Consider the following 23,822-nt stretch of genomic DNA (forward strand, 5'->3'; position numbering starts at 1 on the left):
TTCATGGTCTTCTCAGGAGTGGGAGTGTGCAGCCCCAAGCCCCATGGTGATTTCTGTACTGTGTCTGATATTCCAGGTGTGTGTTTATTTTCGTTGTTTGAGTATAATGTGTAAAAAAAATGTAAATGTGACCCTGGCAACTTAGCTAACTCATTCGTTATGCTAGCGGAGTTTTGCTAAGCTAGCTAGCCAGGGCACACTGGTTTTATAATGAGAAGTAGGCTATGTTCTTGGTAGCACTTCTTTAACCTAGCGATTTTATTTGGTTTTATTCATATGTTTTCACCGTGTTTGGTGCTGCTGTTTAATATGTTTATTATAGCCCTGTCTCTGTATGCTGTGGGAAGAGGAGTGGGAGTGTGCAGCCCCAAGCCCCATGGTGATTTCTGTACTGTGTCTGATATTCCAGAGAATCACTAAAAACATCGAATGAATCACCTGTCTCGGAGTCATCCTTTCTTGCAACTAAACACACAACGCAGAGTGAAAGTCCAACCGGTTACATTGGTGCCGTCACTCCGCTTCGCTTGATCAACGCCTGCTTGATCCCGGGACTGCTGCGCTTCTCTCCTTCTTCACGCAGGGGTGCACTTGTTTGTCTGTCTGTATGCTCGTATGTGTGTTTGTGCGTGTGCGCGCGTGCGTGTGAGGTATTCTATGACGTGCATACCGTTTAGGGCATATAGTATCACATTGTGTTTTTAATGTTTCTGCAAATGTATCTCTTAATGCTCTTTCACTTCGAACCTCTCTCTATTTTTTTCTCATAGTAGTACTTGAGTTTTGACTATTAGAGCTCTGCAGATTTATTTAAGTGTCTTGAGCTGAAATAGTAATTATTTTGTTTTACTGAGATATTTGTGTCATAGGCATTCCGGGTTTGAATTGACTTATGCTATAAAATGGCTGAGGGTGGTGATAGCTTTGCTGGGGATGGTGATGTGGTTGAGCCCTTTATGTTTAGAGACCGCTCGCGTCTGGCTGGTATTGGGAGAGCTTATCCTTTGGGGATTCACAGTTTTGGTAGGGGGAGGCAGGTTGGTAATGTGGGACAGGTTAACTTGGTTAGAGGTCCAGTGGCCACTTCCACTCCCCTGAGAGACACTGCTTATATGCCCTGCACGGATCAAGCCACACCAGCAGCACATATAGCCCCTGCAGTTACACAGCCTATGGGAGTAGCCCATTCACCGGTGACACATACTGCCCCTATGCCTACACTGATTGCACACACAGGCCCTTCTCCTGCCACATGTCCAGCCCCTACACCCAACACACAGGTGATTACTGCAGACACACTGGGCATTGTCTTGTCAGATCTGGCTAAGCAGATCAATAGTAACATTACTGCCAGTATAGCCGCACTGCAGCAGGCCAGTGGTCAGCCGCACCCTAGCCACTCTTCGTCCCTGACAGAAGCAGATGCCTCAAGAGTTAGTGTGACTGTCCAGTCAGATGCCAAGCTCCCTCCCTTCTTCAGGGGTGACCACACAGACAAGTTTTCAGTCGATGAATGGGAGGATGTAGTGCTGAACCACCTTTGTCATGTGAACCGCACAGAGCGGGAGAAGTCTGACTTTGTCATGAGTCGTCTGTTAGGCAAGGCGAGGGATGTAGTGAGAGTCTCTCTTCGGTGCAGCTCTGAGCCAGCCTCTGGTCACACCGTATCTGCTGTGTTCGATATCTTGAAGAGGAATTTTAGTGAGCTGACATACTCCAACATGCCAATGAGAGACTTCTACAATACTCTTCCACACCACGGTGAGTCTGCTATGGAGTACTGGATTCGTCTAAACAAAGCCATTGATGTGGCGGAGGAGTGTCTACGGAGACAGCGGAGAGTTCTGGAGGAACCAGGAGCAGAGTTAGTAACAATGTTTGTGTCTCACTGCCCAGACCCCAGTCTTGCTGTGTCTCTCTCGTTTAAGCCAGCTGAGAAGTGGACGCCGTCTGAGATCCAGGAGAGAGTGGCCCGCCCCTCTTCTTCGCCAGTGTCTACGGAGGGTGTGCGCCCACTCACCCAGTTCACTGTCCAGCACGCTGAGCCTGGCCCCCCACCCATGGCTCCGCCGGTGTTCCAGTCCTATGCCCCCGCCATGCCTGAGTCTGCCCAGTCACTCAGTCCCCCTGCTGCTGAGCCGAGCCTCTCTCATGTAGTGACCATGTTGGACAAAGTACTTTCAGTGTGCACTGCCTCCATGCCCCCGCGCGCCGTGCCAGCCCAGCGGAGCCAGTACACAAACCGTGAGACACGCCAGCCATACAGAGTGTGTGGTTCACTACAGCACACTACATTCAGCCACTGTAAAATGGACCGGCTTTGCCACAACTGCCTGCAGCCTGGCCATGTCAAGAGTGCATGCCCCACAGCACATCAGTCTCAAGTTGGTGCTGCCCATGTCCCGCCCACGCAGTTAAACTAGATAGCCCATGTAGTGTGAGGGGTACCATGGGCTCTTCTACTGAAACCCTCAGTGACAATGACTTCCAATCCATTTATGTAAATAGTTGTGCACTTTTGCCGGCCGAGACTACGGCTATTTATCTCAATTCTCAGCGGCTTGAGGGCTCCAGTGACTTGTTCTACACGCCAGTCGTGGTCAGCGGCCTTGTTTCACTGAAGGGCATGCTAGATTCTGGCTCCATGTCATGCACGCTGAGCGAGGAGGGTGAAATGAGACTGAAGGCATCTGGCATTCTCCCTTGTCCACAGCCAGTTCCCAGCAACATTGTTCTTATCGGATGTGGCGGTTTAGCGACACGCCCAAAGTGCATTTATGAACTGGAGATTCAAGTGTCCGGATCACAGTTCCTCGTGCCCACTTTTGTAATATCTGGCCAGCGCGATGAGTTTATTATCGGGACCAACGTCTTAAAGCCCCTCCTCAGCAAGATGAAAGGTGAGAAGAAATACTGGGACGCTGTCACCTCCAGAAGCACCAGCCCTGAGTGTGAGCAAGTTTTGGAGCTCCTCACCTGCGTCTCGCGCTGGGCTGGTCCAGAGCCATCGGGTCCAATCGGCACTGTCAAGCTGAGGCGAGCCATCACCCTGTTGCCAAAACAAGAATACCTGGTGTGGGGCAAACTACCAAGCCATGTCCCTGTGTCCCAAGGCAGTACAGTGATTGTGGAGCCCACCACAGCACGCTCGGGGCCAAAGAACATCCTAGTGGGGCGCGTCATCACGCCAATGTGGGGAGATCACTGGATCCCCATGAGAGTTCTCAACCCCACTGAGTACCCTGTCAGGCTGCGCCGTAACACAAAGCTGGCTGATGTTTCACCATGTGTGGCTATTGAGGACCTTCCTCTGACTCAGGGCCTTGCCTGTAACAGCGCCGCTCAGCCTCACATGAATGCTCCGAGTCAGTTGCAGTCTCCAAAACAGTGTCTTGACGCGTGTGGCCTCGGAGATGTGGACATTGATGCATGTGAAGTCTCAGCTGAATGTAAGTCCAGGCTGGCTCACCTGCTTTCCAGTTTCCAGGACGTCTTCTCCAAGGACAAGCTTGACTGTGGAGAGGCCAAGGGGTTTGTGCACCGCATTCACCTCACTGATGATCGGCCATTCCGGCTTCCTTACCGCCGTATTCCACCTGCGCACTATCACAAGCTGAGAGAAGTTCTGAGTGACATGGAGGAGAAGGGCATCATCAGAAAGTCAATCAGTGAGTACGCTTCGCCTCTAGTGATGGTGTGGAAGAAGAATGGAGATCTCAGGATATGCACAGACTTCCGCTGGCTAAACGCAAAGACAGTGAAAGATGCCCATCCATTGCCACATCAGTCAGACTGTCTTGCGGCCCTTGGTGGCAATGCGCTGTTCAGCACAATGGACCTGACGTCTGGGTTCTATAACATCCCACTCCATGAGTCTGATCGGCATCTCACTGCTTTCACGACACCACTCGGGCTCTATGAGTATAACAGGCTCCCCCAAGGTCTGTGTAACAGTCCGGCTTCATTCATGCGCATGATGCTGAGCATTTTTGGCAATCTCAATTTTTCCACCCTCTTGTGCTACCTGGATGATCTCCTTGTTTTTGCCCCGTCTGAGTCAGAGGCCCTGTGTCGTCTTGAGGTCGTCTTCACCAGGTTGAGGGCGCACAATCTGAAGCTCTCCCAGAAGAAATGCCACTTTTTGCGCAAGTCTGTAAAGTTCCTGGGGCATGTTGTGAATGTGGGTGGCGTGTCTGTTGATCAGGAGAAGGTGGATGTCATCTCTAGCTTCACAGCACAGGATCTGATGATGGAGGACGGGTGCACACCTTCTCAGAAGAGAGTTCGCTCCTTCTTGGGAATGGTGATGTATTACCAGCATTTTATTCCTGGCTGTTCATCCATTGCTAAGCCCCTGTTTGCGCTGACTGCTGGCCAAAAGCGTAGAGGCAGACATGACAGGAAGCTTCGGAGGCCTGGCACCTACCGTGAGTTAACTCCGGGAGACTGGACTCCAGAGTGCATGAAAGCCTTTGAGGACCTCAAGAGGGCGCTGTTGACAAGCGTAGTTCTTGCCCACCCAGATTTCAACAAGCCCTTCGTGCTGTGCACTGACGCGTCCCTGGACGGCCTGGGAGCCGTTTTGTCCCAAGTTCCAGAGGGTGAAGAGGTAGCCAGACCCATCGCGTTCGCCAGTAAGTCCCTCAGCAGGAGCCAAGCCAACTATCCAGCCCACCGATTAGAGTTCTTGGCTCTGAAGTGGGCAGTATGCGAGAAATTCAGCCACTGGCTGAAGGGTCACACTTTTACAGTATGGACGGACAACAACCCGCTCACATACATCCTGACAAAGCCCAAGTTAGATGCATGTGAGCAGCGTTGGGTGTCCAAGCTGGCCCCATACACCTTTGACCTCAGACATGTTCCCGGGCCGAAGAATGTTGTGGCTGACGCTCTGAGTCGTGACCCTTTTGTGAAGCGGCTCTTGTCTGAACCCTACGCTGATCTGCTGCAGCAAGCCTCCGAGGTCAACGACAGTTGCGTGCAAGACATGTTCCGCCTCACCTGTAATCCTCAGGCCACGACTGACTCCTCTCTCAGCACCGTGCAACCCCTCTCCATGTCAGGTGATGATGTGTCAGCTGCTCTGGACACACAGGACGTGTGGGACCTTGGCGCCCAACAGAGGGCCGCTTCCCTCAGTGACCACCTGACGGGCTTGGGGGACTGTGGACAGGACACACTCCACGCATGGTCGACAGATGAGCTGAGAGCTCGCCAGTTACAGGATGACGCCATTGCCAGAGTGATGTTCTATGTCGAACGGAAATCGAGACCGTCGAGGCGTGAACGTGCTCGAGAGAATCACCTGGCCTTGAAGTTGCTTCGAGAATGGCGGAAGTTCCAGCTAAGGGATGGCATCCTCTACAGAGTCTCGAAAGACCCCCTCTCCAACACCAAGAGATTCCAATACGTCGTGCCTGCTTCCCTTAAGGCAGATGTCTTGGCTGGTCTGCATGACTTGGCAGGTCATCAGGGTCAACTGCGCACGCTCTCCCTTGCTCGTCAGAGGTTCTTCTGGTATGACCTGGAGAAGGACGTTAGGCATCACGTCAGAGAATGCATGAGATGTGTCCTCAGCAAGACCGCTGAGCCAGCCGCCAGAGCTCCTCTGCACAGCATCAAAACTACCGCGCCTCTGGAACTCGTCTGCATCGATTTCTGGTCTGCTGAGGACAAGAACAACAAGTCTGTTGATGTCTTGGTCATAACTGACCATTTCACGAAGCTCGCACATGCATTCCCATGTCAGGACCAGACTGCTAAGAGGGTGGCGAAGCGGCTGTGGGACAACTTTTTCTGTGTGTATGGCTTCCCCACTCGCCTGCACTCAGACCAGGGAGCGTCCTTTGAGAGTGAGCTCATTGCGGAACTCATGGAGCTGGCTGGCGTGCAGAAGTCTCACTCTTCTCCTTACCATCCGATGGGTAACGGTGGTACAGAGAGATTCAACCGGACACTGGGAAACATGCTGCGGTCCTTGCCCCCACAGTCCAAACAGAAGTGGCCCCAGTTGGTTCAAACCATGACCTTCGCCTACAATTGCACGGTGCATGAGACAACTGGGTTCGCGCCCTTCTACCTGATGTTTGGCAGGGTCCCGAGACTGCCTGTTGATCTGCTGTTCAGGAACGTGATTTGCGATGAGAGGATTGCTGACTACGACTCCTATGTCAAGTCCCTGGCCAGTGACCTCCAGTCAGCCATGCAAGTCGCTCAGAAGAACTCCAGGTCTGAGCAGAGACACCAAGCTGAGCAGTACAACAAGAGGGCCAAAGGAGTGGTGCTGTCCATTGGCGACCGAGTCCTTATTGCCAACAAAGGATGCAGGGGAAAGCGCAAACTTGCTGACAAATGGGAGCCAGATGTGTACACTGTGGTAGCCGCAAAGCCCAGCCTCCATATCTACAAAGTCGAGGGCAGTGATGGTAAACAGAGGGTGCTCCACCGGAACCTCCTGCTTTCAGTGAACTTCCTGCCACTCGCAGATGATACAGATGTCGCTTCAAGTGCAGCAGCTGAATGTGTCAGTTCAAGCGTCTCCCTGTCCGAGGCTCACCTGTCAGATCTCTCCTCTGAGCATGCTCTGGCCCCGTCTGTCACTGCCCTGTCTGTCGCTGCCCCGTCACGCCAAGATGACTCTGTCGCGGACCGCACTTCCTCTTGGGTCGCTGAACAGTCTGCCGTGCTGGATGACTTCGAGGAAGATGAAGCAGCTGGTCCCGGGTCCCCGCTTCCTGGTGGCAGCTCAGATGCCTCTGCTAGTGGTGTGGCTGGCCCTGGTGATGTTGCAGAACATATCATGCCCTCTACCCCTCACGACCCACCTCACGTCCCACCTCACGACACTGACACTCCCTCAAATGGCCACTTAGCCCCCTTCCCCTTGTCCAGGTTTGGTAGGGTTATTAAGCCTGTGTGTAGACTTATAGAGTCTATGGCTCAGTTGCAAACTGTTTTAGGTGGGGATGAGTCCTTCGGTCAGGTCATCCACGTGTAGTGTGTGCATTATATATTTTTTTCTTAGCTATTTGACAGCTTCTGCTGTTGTTCATGGCTTTATTGAGCCTGTTGTCTGTTTGCTAAGTGTGAATAACATGTAGTTATTTCTGATTCGTGTAGTCTCTGGTCTGAGCCTTACCGTTGAGGTGTATATGGCATCTCATCTACCCGGTGCGTTCTGGGACTTGATCACCCCTGGATCACGCCTGACCTCTTTAGGTAGCTGTCACGCTGGTACTTGTAATGGCTGTAAGCGGAGCTTGAGTGTTTTTATGTTCGGGATGTTTTTATATCTTTGTGAAATTCTAGGGGGGTGAATGTAACAGTGTGCTTTTAGCCCCTTTCTTAATTTTGTATAATTACACAAAGATGGGTTTTATTTTGACACACCTTGGTCACAGTACACTTACAGTAGACGTCTTCACTGTCATGGGTGTCTATGGAGCTTCCTGCCCTCTCCTTCTATCCCCCTCTAATGTTTCCGTTTGTCTGATTCATATTTCTATGCTTTCCATATCCTCTTCCCTGTCTCTGTATGCTGTGGGAAGAGGTATGTTTCTCCACTTTTCTCTTTCCCTTATCTTACTTAAATCTTATTTCTATTCTGTCATCCATCACTTGTGCCACAGTAATCCTGAACACTATTCTGTGTATTACCCCTTTTTTAATGTATTACACGAATATGATGCCTGTTTCAAGTACTTTGATGTGTTAGCGCCACCCGGTGTAACATAAGCCAGTGGCATCGTGACAATTATTTAGCTTAGCGTGGCTAACGCTAGTCACGATTATTTAGCATTCCTTTTTCATGGTCTTCTCAGGAGTGGGAGTGTGCAGCCCCAAGCCCCATGGTGATTTCTGTACTGTGTCTGATATTCCAGGTGTGTGTTTATTTTCGTTGTTTGAGTATAATGTGTAAAAAAAATGTAAATGTGACCCTGGCAACTTAGCTAACTCATTCGTTATGCTAGCGGAGTTTTGCTAAGCTAGCTAGCCAGGGCACACTGGTTTTATAATGAGAAGTAGGCTATGTTCTTGGTAGCACTTCTTTAACCTAGCGATTTTATTTGGTTTTATTCATATGTTTTCACCGTGTTTGGTGCTGCTGTTTAATATGTTTATTATAGCCCTGTCTCTGTATGCTGTGGGAAGAGGAGTGGGAGTGTGCAGCCCCAAGCCCCATGGTGATTTCTGTACTGTGTCTGATATTCCAGAGAATCACTAAAAACATCGAATGAATCACCTGTCTCGGAGTCATCCTTTCTTGCAACTAAACACAACGCAGAGTGAAAAGTCCAACCGGTTACACATGTGACATCTGAATTAGATAGGACTGATCACTGCAAAACGTCATGTTTTACTTTGCTTTTGTTGCATTTGCAGCATAAGTGCCATGCAGTGCATGATGTTGTGTGTCCTGCCAAATCACTGGAGAGGAGGAGGTTGATAGGCCTAATGGTTGGGAATGAGTTAACATATATCAAGTAAATTCCTCACAAAAACATAAACTGTTTTGATCCACGTTTCACCTTTCCACCATTCAAAGATATAATGTAAGCGTCGCAATAAAATCAGCTAACAATGAATTCCTAATGCACAAAATGTAGATGTGCATATTATATTTCGGCGCATTCAGACTTATGTGTATAAATTTGTCTCATAATGGAAGAGGTGGATTGAGGTGGACATATTGCATCATGTTATAATAAGCATCAAAATAAAAGTGGAAGTAGAGAAAACATTTCCATTCAGATGAACAGCGTATTGACATGAAAGTCAACTGTCACTTGTAAACATGAATTCAACCTATACTGAAATCATTTCCTTTGATTCTAATCTTAAATCCGAGTATGGAGATGAATTCTCCATGTATGAAAACCTATAGCTACAATGTAATTAAGAGTCCACCTTGTCTGGTGATGGTGTCCATATTGGATTAATTCATCTTGAGGTAGGCCTATTAAAGAAGTTTTTGAGCCTAATATTTGAATATTTTAATTAAGCACCCTTCAAAACCCCTGAAAATGCTGCATATCAAACATGAACACTGTCAAAGACACTTTGTCCTTAAAGCAAAAATGTGGGTTGAGACAAGTGCAGTATTTTGGGGTTAAAACATATTGTTTTTTGTGGTGTCACCCTATGTTCCTGTTGCAAACATGAATTCAGACTACACTGAAATAATTTCCTTTGATATCTATCTTAAATCTGAGTATGGAAATGAATTCTCCTTGTAGGAAAACCTAATGCTACATAATGTACTTAAGAGTTTATCTTGTGTAATCAAAGAAATGCACACTGTAGACTGGTGACTGCGGCCATATTGGATTCCTTCATTTTGATCTACTATGGGAATATATATTTATTTATATATCATATTGGCATTAAGCACCCCTCAAACCCCCTGAAAATGTTGCATATGAAACATGAACACTATCAAAGACACTATGTTCTTAAAGCAAAAATATGGGCAGAGAGAAGTGCAGTATTTTGGGGTCAAAAATCAGTGCTTTTTTGTGGTGTCATCCTATGTTCTACTGCCCATAACTAAAGAATGGAAAAAGGTAGACACACACTTCTTTTTTCAGGTGAAGGTAGACAGTTCAGTGCAATTTCCTGTAGTATTTGTGTTCACAGAGACAAAGAGCATTTTTTTCTGTGGATCTTGAAAGATTAGTAAAAATGTAAAAAATCGCTGACAATATGAGGCTCTCTGCTTTTAAAATGGCTAGCAGCCAATGACATAAGCATTTTCTTCCAATCTGAGCTGAAATCTGATGACATAATGGCTTTCCCCATGTCTGAAAACATAAAAATAAGTGCTATTTTCAAATTCATACCTTATTTAGTCCAAAAGAAAAGTGATTGCAGGATTTTAACACGGCGGCGGCGGCCATATTGGATTTTGCCCGTTTGAGGCATTTCGGTACATTTTTGCGTCCGGCATACGGCAGATTTGGATTCAGCACCCTTGAATACCCCTAAATCAGTTGTATGCCGAAAATTAACATGATTTGCCTTCAGGTGTCAACTTTTTGGAAAACTGACCCTGACTAGAATTACTTTTACAATTCAACATAATTGTAGATACTCATTGGAAGCATATTCTTAAAACTTGTCAAAAACATGTAAAACACATGTACTGTATTTTGTGTGCTATTTGGCTATCGCTAATGGGCTTCAGATCAGAGGGATGGAAATGGGAAGAGTTCAACCTTAGCGAGGAGTCCGTGAACGACTAGCTATCATCTAGACCACCACTTACACACACGCACGCACACGCGCACGCACGCACACATGTACTTACGCACACACACACACACACACACACACACACACACACACACACACACACACACACACATACACACACACACACACACACACACACACCAGTGTGTGTGCTTGGGCATGGAACCTGTGTCACATGTATCATATTTAGCCCCATATAGGGCAACATAAAAACTACGCCGAGAGAAAGTCAAGAGTCAGACAGGCAGATGAAGACATGTAGAGAGAAAGAGAGAAATGGTGAATGGGAGTGAATTTGAAAAGTCAGGCAGAGACTACATCAGATGTCACCACAGTCAGGTTTTGTGACAAAAAACCCTCCAAATGCACCTCAGTGGAGGCTGGAGTATAAGTTTGGGTCACAATTATTACTAACATGTCTGTAATGTTTCATTAACCAGCACAATTTAGTAAAATATGGAACAAGATGATGAGCGGAAAAAAATCTGACGGTGGTGACATCTGACGGTGTGAGACAAAAAAACACTCTTTTACATATTATGCATTTTTTGCTCACATTAGCCACTTCGTTTTCGTTCTGTTTCTTAGGGGCTTCATGCCGCTTCTTAAAAAGTATATATAATTAACATTAATGTAACATAATGCTATTAAAACCCCTGACGGTGTTGACAGTTTATGGTTGGGACAGTACCCGTGTCCAAACAAATTAACAAATTGAGTAGAAATTACTAAACTTACAGGAACTTCAGTGATGGTGAAGTACTCAGTAGATCTAAAGGTTTGAAAAGGGGTCCTAAGTAATGACAATGACCTTGCGCATACCTGATTTTATTGTATTTTTAAAAAAAATCTGACGGTGGTGACTAATATGCTGGACACACTTTGAGTAATCAGAAAATAGTAGTAAATATTGATTTACACGCACTATGTGCATATCTGCAGAACCACTTCAATATGGACTTTCACATCATTGTGATATTATTCAATAATATCAGTGATTCTTACATTTTAAGTCAATTGAAATGATGATGTCTGTCCTTGGGACAGCTGTTTTTACAGGGTGTGGGCAGGTTTATAGCCATGAAAAGTAATACAATTACACTTAAATATTTCAAACGACTGTACATTTGTGTAACAGACCCCTGGGTCTTTACCTGGATTCATTTTGTTCATGAACATATAGTTTATTTTCAACAGAATTGGCAGTTTATTGCTGAGACATGTTTTAGCCGCTTTCTCAAGAATCAGTGAAAGAACACCATCTAGCAAAACACATTTTTCATCTCCCCAGCTTGTCAGGCTGTGGTGTAACAGGAGAGGGATATGCTGCTCTGGCCGCTGCTCTTAAATCAAACCCTTCACACCTGGAGGAGCTGGACCTGAGAGGAAACGACCCTGGACACTCTGAAGTGAAATTACTGACTGATTTACTAGAGGACCCTGTGAATAAACTACAGAGACTAAGGCAAGAAAACTTTTCCATGAATCTTAGTAATTAATAAATAAATTGCAAATTAGTCAAGTATTTTTTTTCATTTAAAATATGATTTCAACGCATTATTTCTATTTCGGACGTAATGAGCCAATAAGTATGCGGTCATAGAAAAACAAGATTGTTGATATACAGTATGTGGTCTTGACTCCTTGCGGAGTGATATTAAACTGCAGTTCCAAGTTTTTTCCTAATGGCAGCATGCTGATATTGAACCCACAAGTCTGTTATACAGAGTTATCAGACATGCAAATGTTGCAGAGCTCAATTCAGGTGAATGGAGCGCTGTATGTCGTAAAGATATACATATCTATCATTATTCTCTTCTTTTCTTTTTTTTTACATTTTATAGGCTGTTGACTAGTGATGCAGCAGATGAAGCCCTTTTGTATCTGACTTCAGTTCTGGGTGGAAACCCCTTAATGCTGACAGAACTGGACCTGAGAGGGAAGATAGCAGGACACTCAGGAGTGAAGCAGCTCTGTGCTCTACTGGAAGATTCACACTGCAGACTTACGACAGTCAAGTTAGTCTTCATATTTATCTGTTCAGTACGTGTGTCACAAGACTTGATGTTTAGGTATTGGTTTATTTATTATGTACTGTCAGATTCCAAATGATGGACCATTACCTTGAGGCCTCCTTCCTGAAATTAAAGTGACACTCTGGGATGTTTGACATGGGACTCAAGAAATATGTATATTTCTTATCTCCCCAGCTTGTCAGACTGTGGTGTAACAGGAGAAGGATATGCTGCTCTGGCATCAGCTCTCAAATCAAACCCGTCACACCTGAAGGAGCTGGACCTGAGAGGAAACGACCCTGGACACCCTGACGTGAAATTACTTACTGATTTACTAACGGATCCTGCCTACAAACTACAGAGATTGAGGCAAGAATATTTTTCTGGACTTAACATACATTAAGTAACATAAGAAGAATTCATTAAAATGGTATTTTAAAAAACACCAATATATACTGTATATATTTGTATTTTAGTAAACATTAATTTAATCTTTCTATTTCCAAGACATATTAGGTGAAAATGTGCATTTGGAATCTGACTGTATTATGTTTGTTTTCATATCTCACGCGCCTCTCACTGGTAGAAATTTCCCCCATTGGGGACAATAAAGCTACTACTACTACTACTATTATTAAGATCAATAAATGTGCTTCATAACCAAAAGACAATGTTTATCTTTTTTACTTTCCTTCCAGGCTGTTGGCTAGCGATGCAGCAGATAAAAGCCTTGTGTATCTGACTTCAGTTCTGGGTGGAAACCCCTTACTCCTGACAGAACTGGACCTGAGTGGGAAGATACCAGGAGACTCAGGAGTGAAACAGTTCTGTCCTCTACTGGAGGATTCACTATGCCAATTTAAAAAAGCCAAGTTAGTAGTCTAATTCGTGACACCACTGGGTTTTATTTTTCCGTTTTTTTGTGATATCAGTAAACTTAACTGCATTAAGACATTTGTGGTCATTTCTCCTATCAGACCATTCAATGTAACAGTGGCCAATTCACTTCAGTCCTGCATCTGACATTTAGCAGAAGAAGTGTAATAAAGAACAACATCTAGCAAAACACCTTTTTCATCTCCCCAGCTTGTCAGGCTGTGGTGTAACAGGAGAAGGATATGCTGCTCTAGCTGCAGCTCTCAAATCAAACCCTTCACACCTGGAGGAGCTGGACCTGAGAGGAAACGACCCTGGACACTCTGAAGTGAAGTTACTCACTGATTTGCTAGAGGATTCTGAGTATGAACTCCAGAGATTGAGGCAAGAAATTTGTTCCATGATTCTTAGTGATTAATAAGTAAATTGCAAATCAGTCAAGTATTTCTTTTAATTTAAAATCAGATTTCAACGCATTATTTCTATTTTGGACGTAATGAGCTAATAAGTATGCGGTCATAGAAAACCAAGATTGCTGATATACAGTAGGCCTATGTGGTTTTGATTCCTTGCAGAGTGATATTAAACTGCAGCTACAAGTTATTTACCAATGGCACCATGCTGATATTGAACCCACAAGTCTGTTATACAGAGTTATCAGACATGCAAATGTTGCGGAGCTCAATTCAAGTGAATGGAGCACTGTATGCCGTAAAGATATACATATCTATCATTATTCTCATTTTCTATTTATTTTCATCTGTTTTCTTTTTTATGTTTTGCAGGCTGTTGAGTAGTGATGCAGCAGATGAAGCCCTTGTGTATCTGACTTCAGTTCTGGGTGGAAACCCCTTACTGCTGACAGAACTGGACCTGAGAGGGAAGATATCAGGAGACTCAGGAGTGAAGCAGCTCTGTGCTCTACTGAAAGATGCACTATGCAAATTTAAAAAAGTGAAGTTAGTAGTCTAATTTGTGACACCACTGGGTTTGATTTTTGTGTTTTGTTGTGCGATATCAGTTCACTTAACTACATTAAGACATTTGTGGTGATTTCTTCTATCAGACGATTAAATGTAACAATAACAGTGGCCCACCCTTTTTCATATCCCCAGCTTGTCAGACTGTGGTGTAACAGGAGAAGGATATGCTGCTCTGGCTGCAGCTCTCAAATCAAACCCTTCACACCTGGAGGAGCTGGACCTGAGAGGAAACGACCCTGGACACTCTGAAGTGAAATTACTCACTGAGTTACTAGAGGATCCTGCGTATGAACTCCAGAGATTGAGGCAAGAAATTTGTTCCATGATTCTTAGTGATTAATGAGTAAATTGCAAATCAGTCAAGTATTTTTTTTCTTTAAAATCAGATTTCAACACATTATTTCTATTCGGACACAAGTCTTTACGGAAGAAATTAATATAATTCTACAGTCATAGAAAACCAAGATTGCTGATATACAGTATGTGGTTTTGATTCCTTGCAGAGTGATATTAAACTGCAGCTACAAGTTCTTTGCCAAGGGCACCATGCTGATATTGAACTGACAAGTCTGTTATGCAGAGTTATCAGACATGCAAATGTTGCGGAGCTCAATTCAAGTGAATGGAGCACTGTATGCCGTAAAGATATACATATCTATCATTATTCTCATTTTCTATTTATTTTCATCTGTTTTCTTTTTCATGTTTTGTAGGATGTTGAGTAGTGATGCAGCAGATGAAGCTCTTGTGTATCTGACTTCAGTTCTGGGTGGAAACCCCTTACTGCTGACAGAGCTGGACCTGAGAGGGAAGATACCAGGAGACTCAGGAGTGAAGCAGCTCTGTGCTCTACTGGAAGATTCACACTGCAGACTTACGACAATCAAGTTAGTCTTCATATTTATTTGTTCAATATATGTGTGACAAGACTTGATGTTTAGGTATTGGTTTATTTATTATGTACTGTCAGATTCCAAATAATGGTCCATTACCTTGAGGCCTCCTTCCTGAAATTAAAGTGACACTCTGTGATGTTTGACATGGGACTCAAGAAATATGTATATGTTTCATATCTCCAGCTTGTCAGACTGTGGTGTAACAGGAGAAGGATATGCTGCTCTGGCATCAGCTCTCAAATCAAACCCTTCACACCTGGAGGAGCTGAACCTGAGAGGAAATGATCCTGGACACTCTGAAGTGAAATTACTAACTGATTTAGTAGAGGATCCTGCCTATACATTCCAGATATTAAGGCAAGAAAGTTTTTACCATGACTCCACAGTGATGAATTAATACGTTGCAGATCAGTCTGTTAAAAAAAACAAAAAAAAAACATTTAAACTCAGATTTCAACGCATCATTTTAATTTTGGAAGGAATGATGGTGGCTAATAATTCTATGGCCATATAAAAATAAGATTGTTGATATGTACAGTATGTGGTTTTGATTCCTTGCGGAGTGATGTTTAACTGTAGTTACAAGGTCCTTGCCAATGGCACCATGCTGATATTGAACTCGCAAGTCTGTTAGACACAATTACAGACATGTAATAGTTGCTGAGCTCAATTAAAGTGAATGGAGCACTGTATGGTGTAAAGACAACCAATGTAATATCATCATCTTTTTCTCTCTTTTCTGTTTATGTTTTTGTAGGCTGTTGAGTAGTGATGCAGCAGATGAAGCTCTTGTGTATCTGACTTCAGTTCTGGGTGGAAACCCCTTACTGCTGACAGAATTGGACCTGAGAGGGAAGATAACAGGAGACTCAGGAGTGAAGCACTTCTGTGCTCTTCTGGAGGATTCACACTGCAGATTTAAGAAAGTCAAGTTAGTAATTAATATCTTTAATTTATTTGTTCAATACGTGTGTCACAAGACTTGGTGTTTACGTGTAGGGTTATGTAAGGGTTAACGTTCGGCGAGAAGGTCGCTACCGTGGAATAGCAGCACGACAGAGAGAATCTTTAGACCCCGACGCGGAGCGGAGTGCGTTGGGGAGCCCCATTGAAATGAATGGAGCATTCGACCGATGACGTCACACCATATAATAAGTAAGGGATAACGGCCGACGAGGTAACTGGTTATACGAAATTAATTGCGAGACGGCGGCTCCGAACTTTGGCGTCGCCCACAGCGCAGAGACAAAGTTGCCTCCACCAAGCCATTCATTTCTATAACCGGTCGACCTCGAAGGCTGTTATCCCGCTTATCTGCCGTTATGGTGGGGTACTTTTTTAATCTATTATTGTCTGTAAAGTTGTAGGAACCATGTTCTATCAAGATAGAATGTTGCTGTGCGGGCGTCCAACTTGACGCGCCTAGAATCTTCGTTTGGTAGCCTGCCGACGCTGTGATTATTTAATTTTCCTTTGGCCATATACCACGGCGGGATGGAAGTTTAAAAACAAAAACTTGCGAAGCATTTCTACATGCTGAATCGACACATGTCGCATCACGCCTCTATTTCCCCCTCCTGATCATCACAGGCTACCTGTCAACTTCATGCGTAAACGAGAGAGAGAGAGAAAGAGAGAGAGATTCCCCACGCTAGGGTCATTTTTAATAACTCTCCCCTTTCCCCTTTCACACGTGTTGCTTCCCCACAAGTGGCCTATTTTTTTTTAAAAAGGATGTTTTCAGATCAATAACAAAGGGAAGGCAGCAGGAAATAGCCTACATTTTAAGAAACCATGGGAGTGGAGCAGATGACGAGGTGACTCGTTTCGATACAATTGATGGCGAGGCAGGTGCTTAGAATTTCGGTACAGGGTATTTTTGTCATCTATTGCTGGGTCTGTAAATTTGTAACCTATGAATTATGCCAACTGCAGAATTATTTAGTGCGCACGTAATCAGGCGCGCCTCTATCAGATGCATGTAGTAGAACTTTTAGGGCGACAGACTTGACAACCAAATGCGATAGAACTGACGACTGGCTCTTGACTTGACAACCAAATGCGATAGAATTAACGACTGACTCTTGACTTGATAAACAAATGCGATAGAACTAACGACTGGCTTTTGGCCATAGCAACCTGCAGTTTAGAATTAGTAATGGCAGTTCGCCTAACTTAGTCGCACGTTTGACGCCTGACAGGTTATTGGGAATTAGTTGCAACCCCATCAGCCAATCAGAAAAGAGGATTTAGTTGCGTAGGCAGATAATTATGATGTACTGACAGATTCCAAATGATGGTCCATTCACTTCAGCCCTGCTTCCTGTCATTAACCATAAGCAACATAATAATGAGTAACATCAGGTAATAGACCTTTTCATCTCCCCAGCTTGTCAGACTGTGGTGTAACAGGAGAAGGATATGCTGCTCTGGCCACAGCTCTCAAATCAAACCCTTCACACCTGGAGGAGCTGGACCTGAGAGGAAACGACCCTGGAGACTCTGGAGTGAAGCTCCTCACTTCAGCACTGACCAATCAGAAATGCAAACTCAGGTGAGAGAGTGAAGTTGGTTTAAAAGTCAGTGTGATAAGAGTATGTTGTCCAGTGTACTGCATAAAAAATAAAACAATGTATGATGGAGTGAGGGATAGGTCTATGTGTTGGCCATTTTAAGCATTTCACAAAGGGATACAATACAACCAAGAGAACCCCGATGGGTTCAGGACAGTCTTTTTGGCAAATAAAATACAGTGCACACAATCAAATAATGCCTGAGTTTAAACTGGAGGAAACAAGCAAACTGCACGGTGGGGCTGCCTTTCCTGTAGCATTTATAAATAGGCTACAAGGTCCATTTAAAATCCCTTAAGTTGACAGGAATGGACATTCGTGGCTGCCTCCTCTGGGAGGCTTGTTCAATTTCTCGATACCTATGTATTGTGACTATTTTTTTCCCAAACAGGGTTGTGCTCATCACAGTTAATGCACGCCATACCTCCAGTGGCACGCTGTAGTAGTCATTGAAAAGTTAACTACCATAGTACTACAATACCATGACCGTGCACAGGGCCTTTAGTAATGCACTATGAACTTGGTCATTGTCATTCTGTTAACAGCAAATGTATAACACTGTGTTTTAATAGGTTAATGCAGTGGTCTCCAATTATTTTTCTCCAAGGGCCCAATTACGATGAGGCTGCGGGCAAAACCAACGCCCGAACCCAATGAGAAACAAGTTATTTGCCTGGACAGAGAAAAGATTTTCGCTTTTCCATTTCACTTCCCAATATCTGTTATGAGACTGTTAGCATATAAGATCTAACTCTCTGTGAATGCTTTGGGGATATATGACACACTGAAGTTTTAGTGATTGAAAATCACATACATTTATGCTTTCATTTGTTCTGACCTCATGGCAGGCCAAATGCTTGCCATGCCCGGGCCGGATTTGTCCCGCGGGCCTTTGTTTGGAGACCAAGGCGTTAATGAGATGTGTGGGGTGATAACTGTCTCCACGGAACAGGGTGTTTCTGTCAGCAGAGCAACGAGTCGCAATTGAATTTGTTTTTAGTTTTCTGACGTTCATAACAAAACACAGACAAAATCTCCAAATTTGGAATGGCTGAATCATTATGGTCAAGTAAAAAATATTATTTGTTGTCATTTGTCAATGTCATTTAGTCTCATACACTAAAACTAGACTGCCTGTGCAGTCGCCTTCGACTGCTTAAGGTATATCCCCGAAACGCGACGCTTCCAGTCCCCAAGCATTCCTACCACTCCCGTCCACCTTTTCATGAACGTTTATGATAAATACAAAATATAAAATAAATATATTTAATATCTATGCATAGATCAATGACGTGCATAGGCTTAAAACCAAATGACTATTGTGAAAATGAAGGAAAAAATGGGGCAAATGGTAACACTGTTTTAATGGTTCACTATTACAGTGGATATACCACATTAGGTACAGTGTAATAACCAGTGTAACAATATTTAATACCACGTCATACCAGTGTGACAACATGTACCAATTTTGTACTTATATCATGTAGGCTATTTGTGTGTAAGTGGTATTACATGGTATTGCATATTTGTACACTGGTATTACACTAGTATTACATGGTATTACATATTGTTACACTGGTTATTACACTGTACCTGGTATTGCCTATTTTTACACTGGTATTACACTAGTATTACATGGTATTAAATATTGTTACACTGGTTATTACACTGTAGGCATTCCTGATATGGTAGATTCACTGAAATGGTGAACCATTAAATTAAGGATTTACCGGGCAAATCAATCCACCCAGTCAGAAGTTATGGGCCAAATAAAAATTCCACCATTTTGAAAGTGTTGACCTCCAAACTCGAATCAGTTCATGAACCTACCCTGCAGCATTCACACACCAAATCTGGGACAAATCCATCCTCCCAGTCAGAAGTAATGGGCCAAACAAAAATTCGGCCATCTTGAATTCGGCAATCTTGAAATTGTTGACCTCCAAACTCGAATCAGTTCATGAACCTACCCTAGAACATTCACACACCAAATCTGGGACAAATCCATCCACCCGGTCAGAAGTTATGGACCAAACAAAAATTCGGCCATCTTGAATTCGGCCATCTTGAAAGTGTTAACCTCCAAACTGTAATCAGTTCATGAACCCACCCTAGAGCATTCACACACCAAATCTGGGACAAATCCATCCACCCAGTCAGAAGTAATGGGCCAAACAAAAATTCGGCCATCTTGAATTCGGCCATCTTGAAATTGTTGACCTCCAAACTCGAATCAGTTCATGAACCTACCCTAGAACATTCACACACCAAATCTGGGACAAATCCATCCACCCGGTCAGAAGTTATGGACCAAACAAAAATTCGGCCATCTTGAATTCGGCCATCTTGAAATTGTTGACCTCCAAACTCGAATCAGTTCATGAACCTACCCTAGAACATTCACACACCAAATCTGGGACAAATCCATCCACCCGGTCAGAAGTTATGGACCAAACAAAAATTCGGCCATCTTGAAAGTGTTAACCTCCAAACTGTAATCAGTTCATGAACCCACCCTAGAGCATTCACACACCAAATCTGGGACAAATCCATCCACCCGGTCAGGAGTAATGGGCCAAACAAAAATTCGGCCATCTTGAATTCGGCCATCTTGAAATTGTTGACCTCCAAACTCGAATCAGTTCATGAACCTACCCTAGAACATTCACACACCAAATCTGTGACAAATCCATCCACCCGGTCAGAAGTTATGGACCAAACAAAAATTCGGCCATCTTGAATTCGGCCATCTTGAAAGTGTTAACCTCCAAACTCTAATCAGTTCATGAACCCACCCTAGAGCATTCACACACCAAATCTGGGACAAATCCATCCACCCGGTCAGAAGTAATGGGCCAAACAAAAATTCGTAAAGGAAGAGAGGAAATCCGCACACTGTTGCTGCTCACCGATTTATTATAACACAACGTTTCGACCTCAGGCGGTCTTCGTCAGGTGTATAGGTGTGTGTCAGCCCGTGAGTGACAGTTCTTATAGAAAAGGAAGGGGCGGGCATAGGGTCAGCTGATATGAAATAACAATGTTCCCAAAATGACACATTATCCCAAGGAATTGCATAATCACATTGTGAAAAGACAAGAGAATTACAAAATGAAAGACAATAATAATAAAACCCATACAGTGAATAAATATCTACACGTCACCAATACCTTAGATTGCCAGTGTTACCAAATCAATATTTACAAAATTACACATTACAACAATCCTAATGCATTCCAGAAGTTCTGCAGAGCTGAAGTTAATCCCAAATTATAGGAAAGGCTTAATGTCAAACTCCTCATTTAATCCATGTGGGGACATAGTATTCAGGAGATGGATGTAGTATGTCTCTCGTTGTAAAAGGAGGCGATCATGGTTGCCCCCTCTAGGAGGCCTCTCCACCTTTTCAATGCCAATGTATCTGAGAGTACATATACTGTGTCCCGCAGAGAGAAAATGTGCCGCTACAGGGTTGCGAATATCACCGCATCTGATATTACTGCGATGCTCAGATATGCGGGTGCGTAAAGCTCGGTTTGTCTTACCGACATAGGCAAGTCCGCATGGGCATTTAATTAAATAAACCACAAACTGTGTGTTGCACGTAATTACTCCCCGTATGCTTAAGTGTTTCCCAGTGTGTGGGTGTGTGTACGTCTTGCTCTTCTGTGTGTAGCCACATTGTGCGCAATTCCCACACTTATAGTTACCGTCGGGTACATTGAAAGGGTTTTGTTGCCTGGTGGGAGTGTAAGACCTCACCAGCATGTCTCTTAAGTTAGGGGCACGTTTAAAAACCATGGATGGGGGGTCTGTAAAAACATTTTTGAGTTTGGGATCCGTTTCAATCACATGCCAGTGTTTGTGTATAATCTTCCTAAACTCAGAGCCAAGAGGAGAATATCTGGTTATACATAATGTGGAGTCGCGCTTCTGTTTTTGGCCAGTAGGTTTGGGAATTAGACATTCCTCTTGTGTGACGTTCGCAAAACGCTCACTGGCTGCGTCTATCCACTCCTGCTTGTAGCCCCTCTCTTGGAATCTCTGTGAAAGATCAGAGGCTTGTGTTGTGTATGTCTCACTAGTGCTGCATAATCTCCTAGCCCGATGGAACTGGCTGATTGGGAGGCTTCTAATGAGGTGACCAGGATGGTAACTGTCACCCCGAAGCAGGGTGTTCCTATCCGTAGGCTTTCGGAATAGGTCCGTATGCAGAGTGCAGCCATCCTTGATGATTAGAACATCTAGGAAGCTGATTTTGGATTGGTCATATTCAAGGGTAAAATTCAAATGATCATTCACAGAATTGAGGTAGCGGTGGAATTCTTTTAGAGATTTTTCATCACCATTCCACAAAATAAAGACATCATCAATAAAGCGTTTGTACAGTAAAAGGTTTTTAAAATGTGGATTTACCTCGGAGTTCAACACATATTGGTTCTCAAAAAAACCCATGTACAGGTTCGCATAGTTGGGAGCCATGGTGCTACCCATGGCTGTCCCTTTGACTTGTAAGAAATATTCCTCTTTAAAAAGAAAATAATTGTTGGTGAGAACTAGGTGGGCCAGGTCAATAATACACTCGGTTTGAGGTTTTAGCGCAGGAGGTCTGTCATTAAGGAAAAACTGCATAGCCTCTAAACCGCCATCGTGTGGAATATTCGTGTACAGACTAGAGACATCAAAAGTCGCAAGTAAAATGTCACTATCAGGTAAAGTCGTCATTTTCAATTTGTTTATAAAATCAATGGAATCCCTAGTGTATGAGGGCAGGGAACAAACCAATGGTTTTTTATGCAGTGGTCAACAAACATGGAGACATTGGATGTCAGTGACCCAATACCACTGACAATGGGTCTTCCTAGAAGAGGGGGTGTGTGTGATTTGTGCACTTTAGGTAGGGTGTAAATCACAGGGGTAACAGGAAATTCATTTTTCATGAACCCAAATTCGCTTTTATTTATTTCACCCTTGTCAAACCAGAATTGTAGCTTGTTGTGCACCAAAGTCAGAAATGTCTTCGTGGGATCATTTGACAATTTCCTGTAAAAGTGAGTGTCCCCAAGTTGTCTGTAGATTTCCTGCTCGTAATCTGCTGTGTTTTGTAGAATAATGGCACCACCTTTGTCAGCAGGGCGGACCACCACCGTTTTGTCGTTATTGAGTTCTTTTAGAGCATCCCTTTCGAGTTTGGACATGTTGTTGTACACCTTATACTGACGTTTTTTTCTTAAGGTGGAGAACACATCTTGTTCCACCAGACGGCAATATGTGTCAAGGGAGGCATTTCTGTTCTTAGGTGGAATGTATGTAGATTTAGGTCTAAACATTCTCCTGTCCTGCAAAGTGGTGGGCGCCTCTTGAATAGGGGCTACATCATTGCCGCTGGTGGTGGCACAGTCAGATGAAGTAGATGGCGCGTTGCGGAACAGTTCTTGTAGTCTTAGTCGCCGAAAGAATTTTTGAAAGTCTATCACAGTCTCAAAGTCATTAGTAGAGGTAGTAGGGGCAAAAGACAATCCTTTGCTGAGCGCAGTAGTGCAGAGCTCAGTGAGAGGTTTTGAAGAAAAGTTCATTACCGTGCTCGTAGTCTGGGTAGATACCCTGGATGATCTTCGGATGCCCCTCCTGCAGCGCTTCCACCGCGCTGGTTCCCTCTCTGCGCGCGTCCTTGCGCGCGACCCCGTGCGCGCCCGCGGCCGCGCCCTCTGCCTCTGCCTCTGTACTGTTGATGGGGGGAGGGGGGGCGGTCTAAAAAACCGCTACGGCTGTGGGAATCGGAGTCGATCGAGGAAGAGGAAGGCCAGTCATCCTGTTGGCGAGCCTGTGGGTTGGTTGGCCCGCCCCGCCGGCAGTGGGTTGGGTAGATGCATCCGTGGTCTTCCTCCAGAAATAAACTCTCTCTTGTTTGTAGTCCTCGATGTCTCTGGCGAACTTCTGCTTCTTGGTGACTTTTATTTCTGCCAAGCGTTTCTCCTTCAGTAATTCGATGTCCTTTTTCAGGTTGGTTAGATGCTCTGTATCGGTGATGTCTTTATCCAGGCGGCTGGTAATCTCTCGGATCTCCTCCCTGGTTCTCTGAAGTTGCTCAGTTGTTTCTTGAATAGTCAGCGCCATTAGGTCCAGCGAGCATTTATTGAGAATCTCACACCAGCGGTCTAAGAATTCCTCGTTGTTGAGACCAAACGCTGGAACTTTTCGGATCCTCAATCCTCTTGGTATTAT

General features: G+C 44.4%; 1 protein-coding gene across 1 annotated transcript in view; it reads left to right on the forward strand.

The window, feature by feature from the left end:
- LOC134443413 (uncharacterized) overlaps window positions 1-22,771 on the forward strand; it is a 65,226-nt gene extending 42,455 nt beyond the window's left edge. The window contains 8 exon segments of the mRNA XM_063193198.1: window positions 12,465-12,638; window positions 12,968-13,141; window positions 14,261-14,434; window positions 14,842-15,381; window positions 15,782-15,955; window positions 17,414-17,578; window positions 21,701-21,749; window positions 22,706-22,771. Of these exon segments, the coding sequence (XP_063049268.1) occupies window positions 12,465-12,638; window positions 12,968-13,141; window positions 14,261-14,434; window positions 14,842-15,381; window positions 15,782-15,955; window positions 17,414-17,578; window positions 21,701-21,749; window positions 22,706-22,771 (1,516 nt within the window).
- Window positions 22,772-23,822: the final 1,051 nt, after the last annotated feature.

The sequence above is a fragment of the Engraulis encrasicolus genome, unplaced genomic scaffold (genome assembly GCF_034702125.1).
Source record: "Engraulis encrasicolus isolate BLACKSEA-1 unplaced genomic scaffold, IST_EnEncr_1.0 scaffold_31_np1212, whole genome shotgun sequence".
In the NCBI taxonomy this organism is placed as follows: Eukaryota; Metazoa; Chordata; class Actinopteri; order Clupeiformes; family Engraulidae; genus Engraulis; species Engraulis encrasicolus.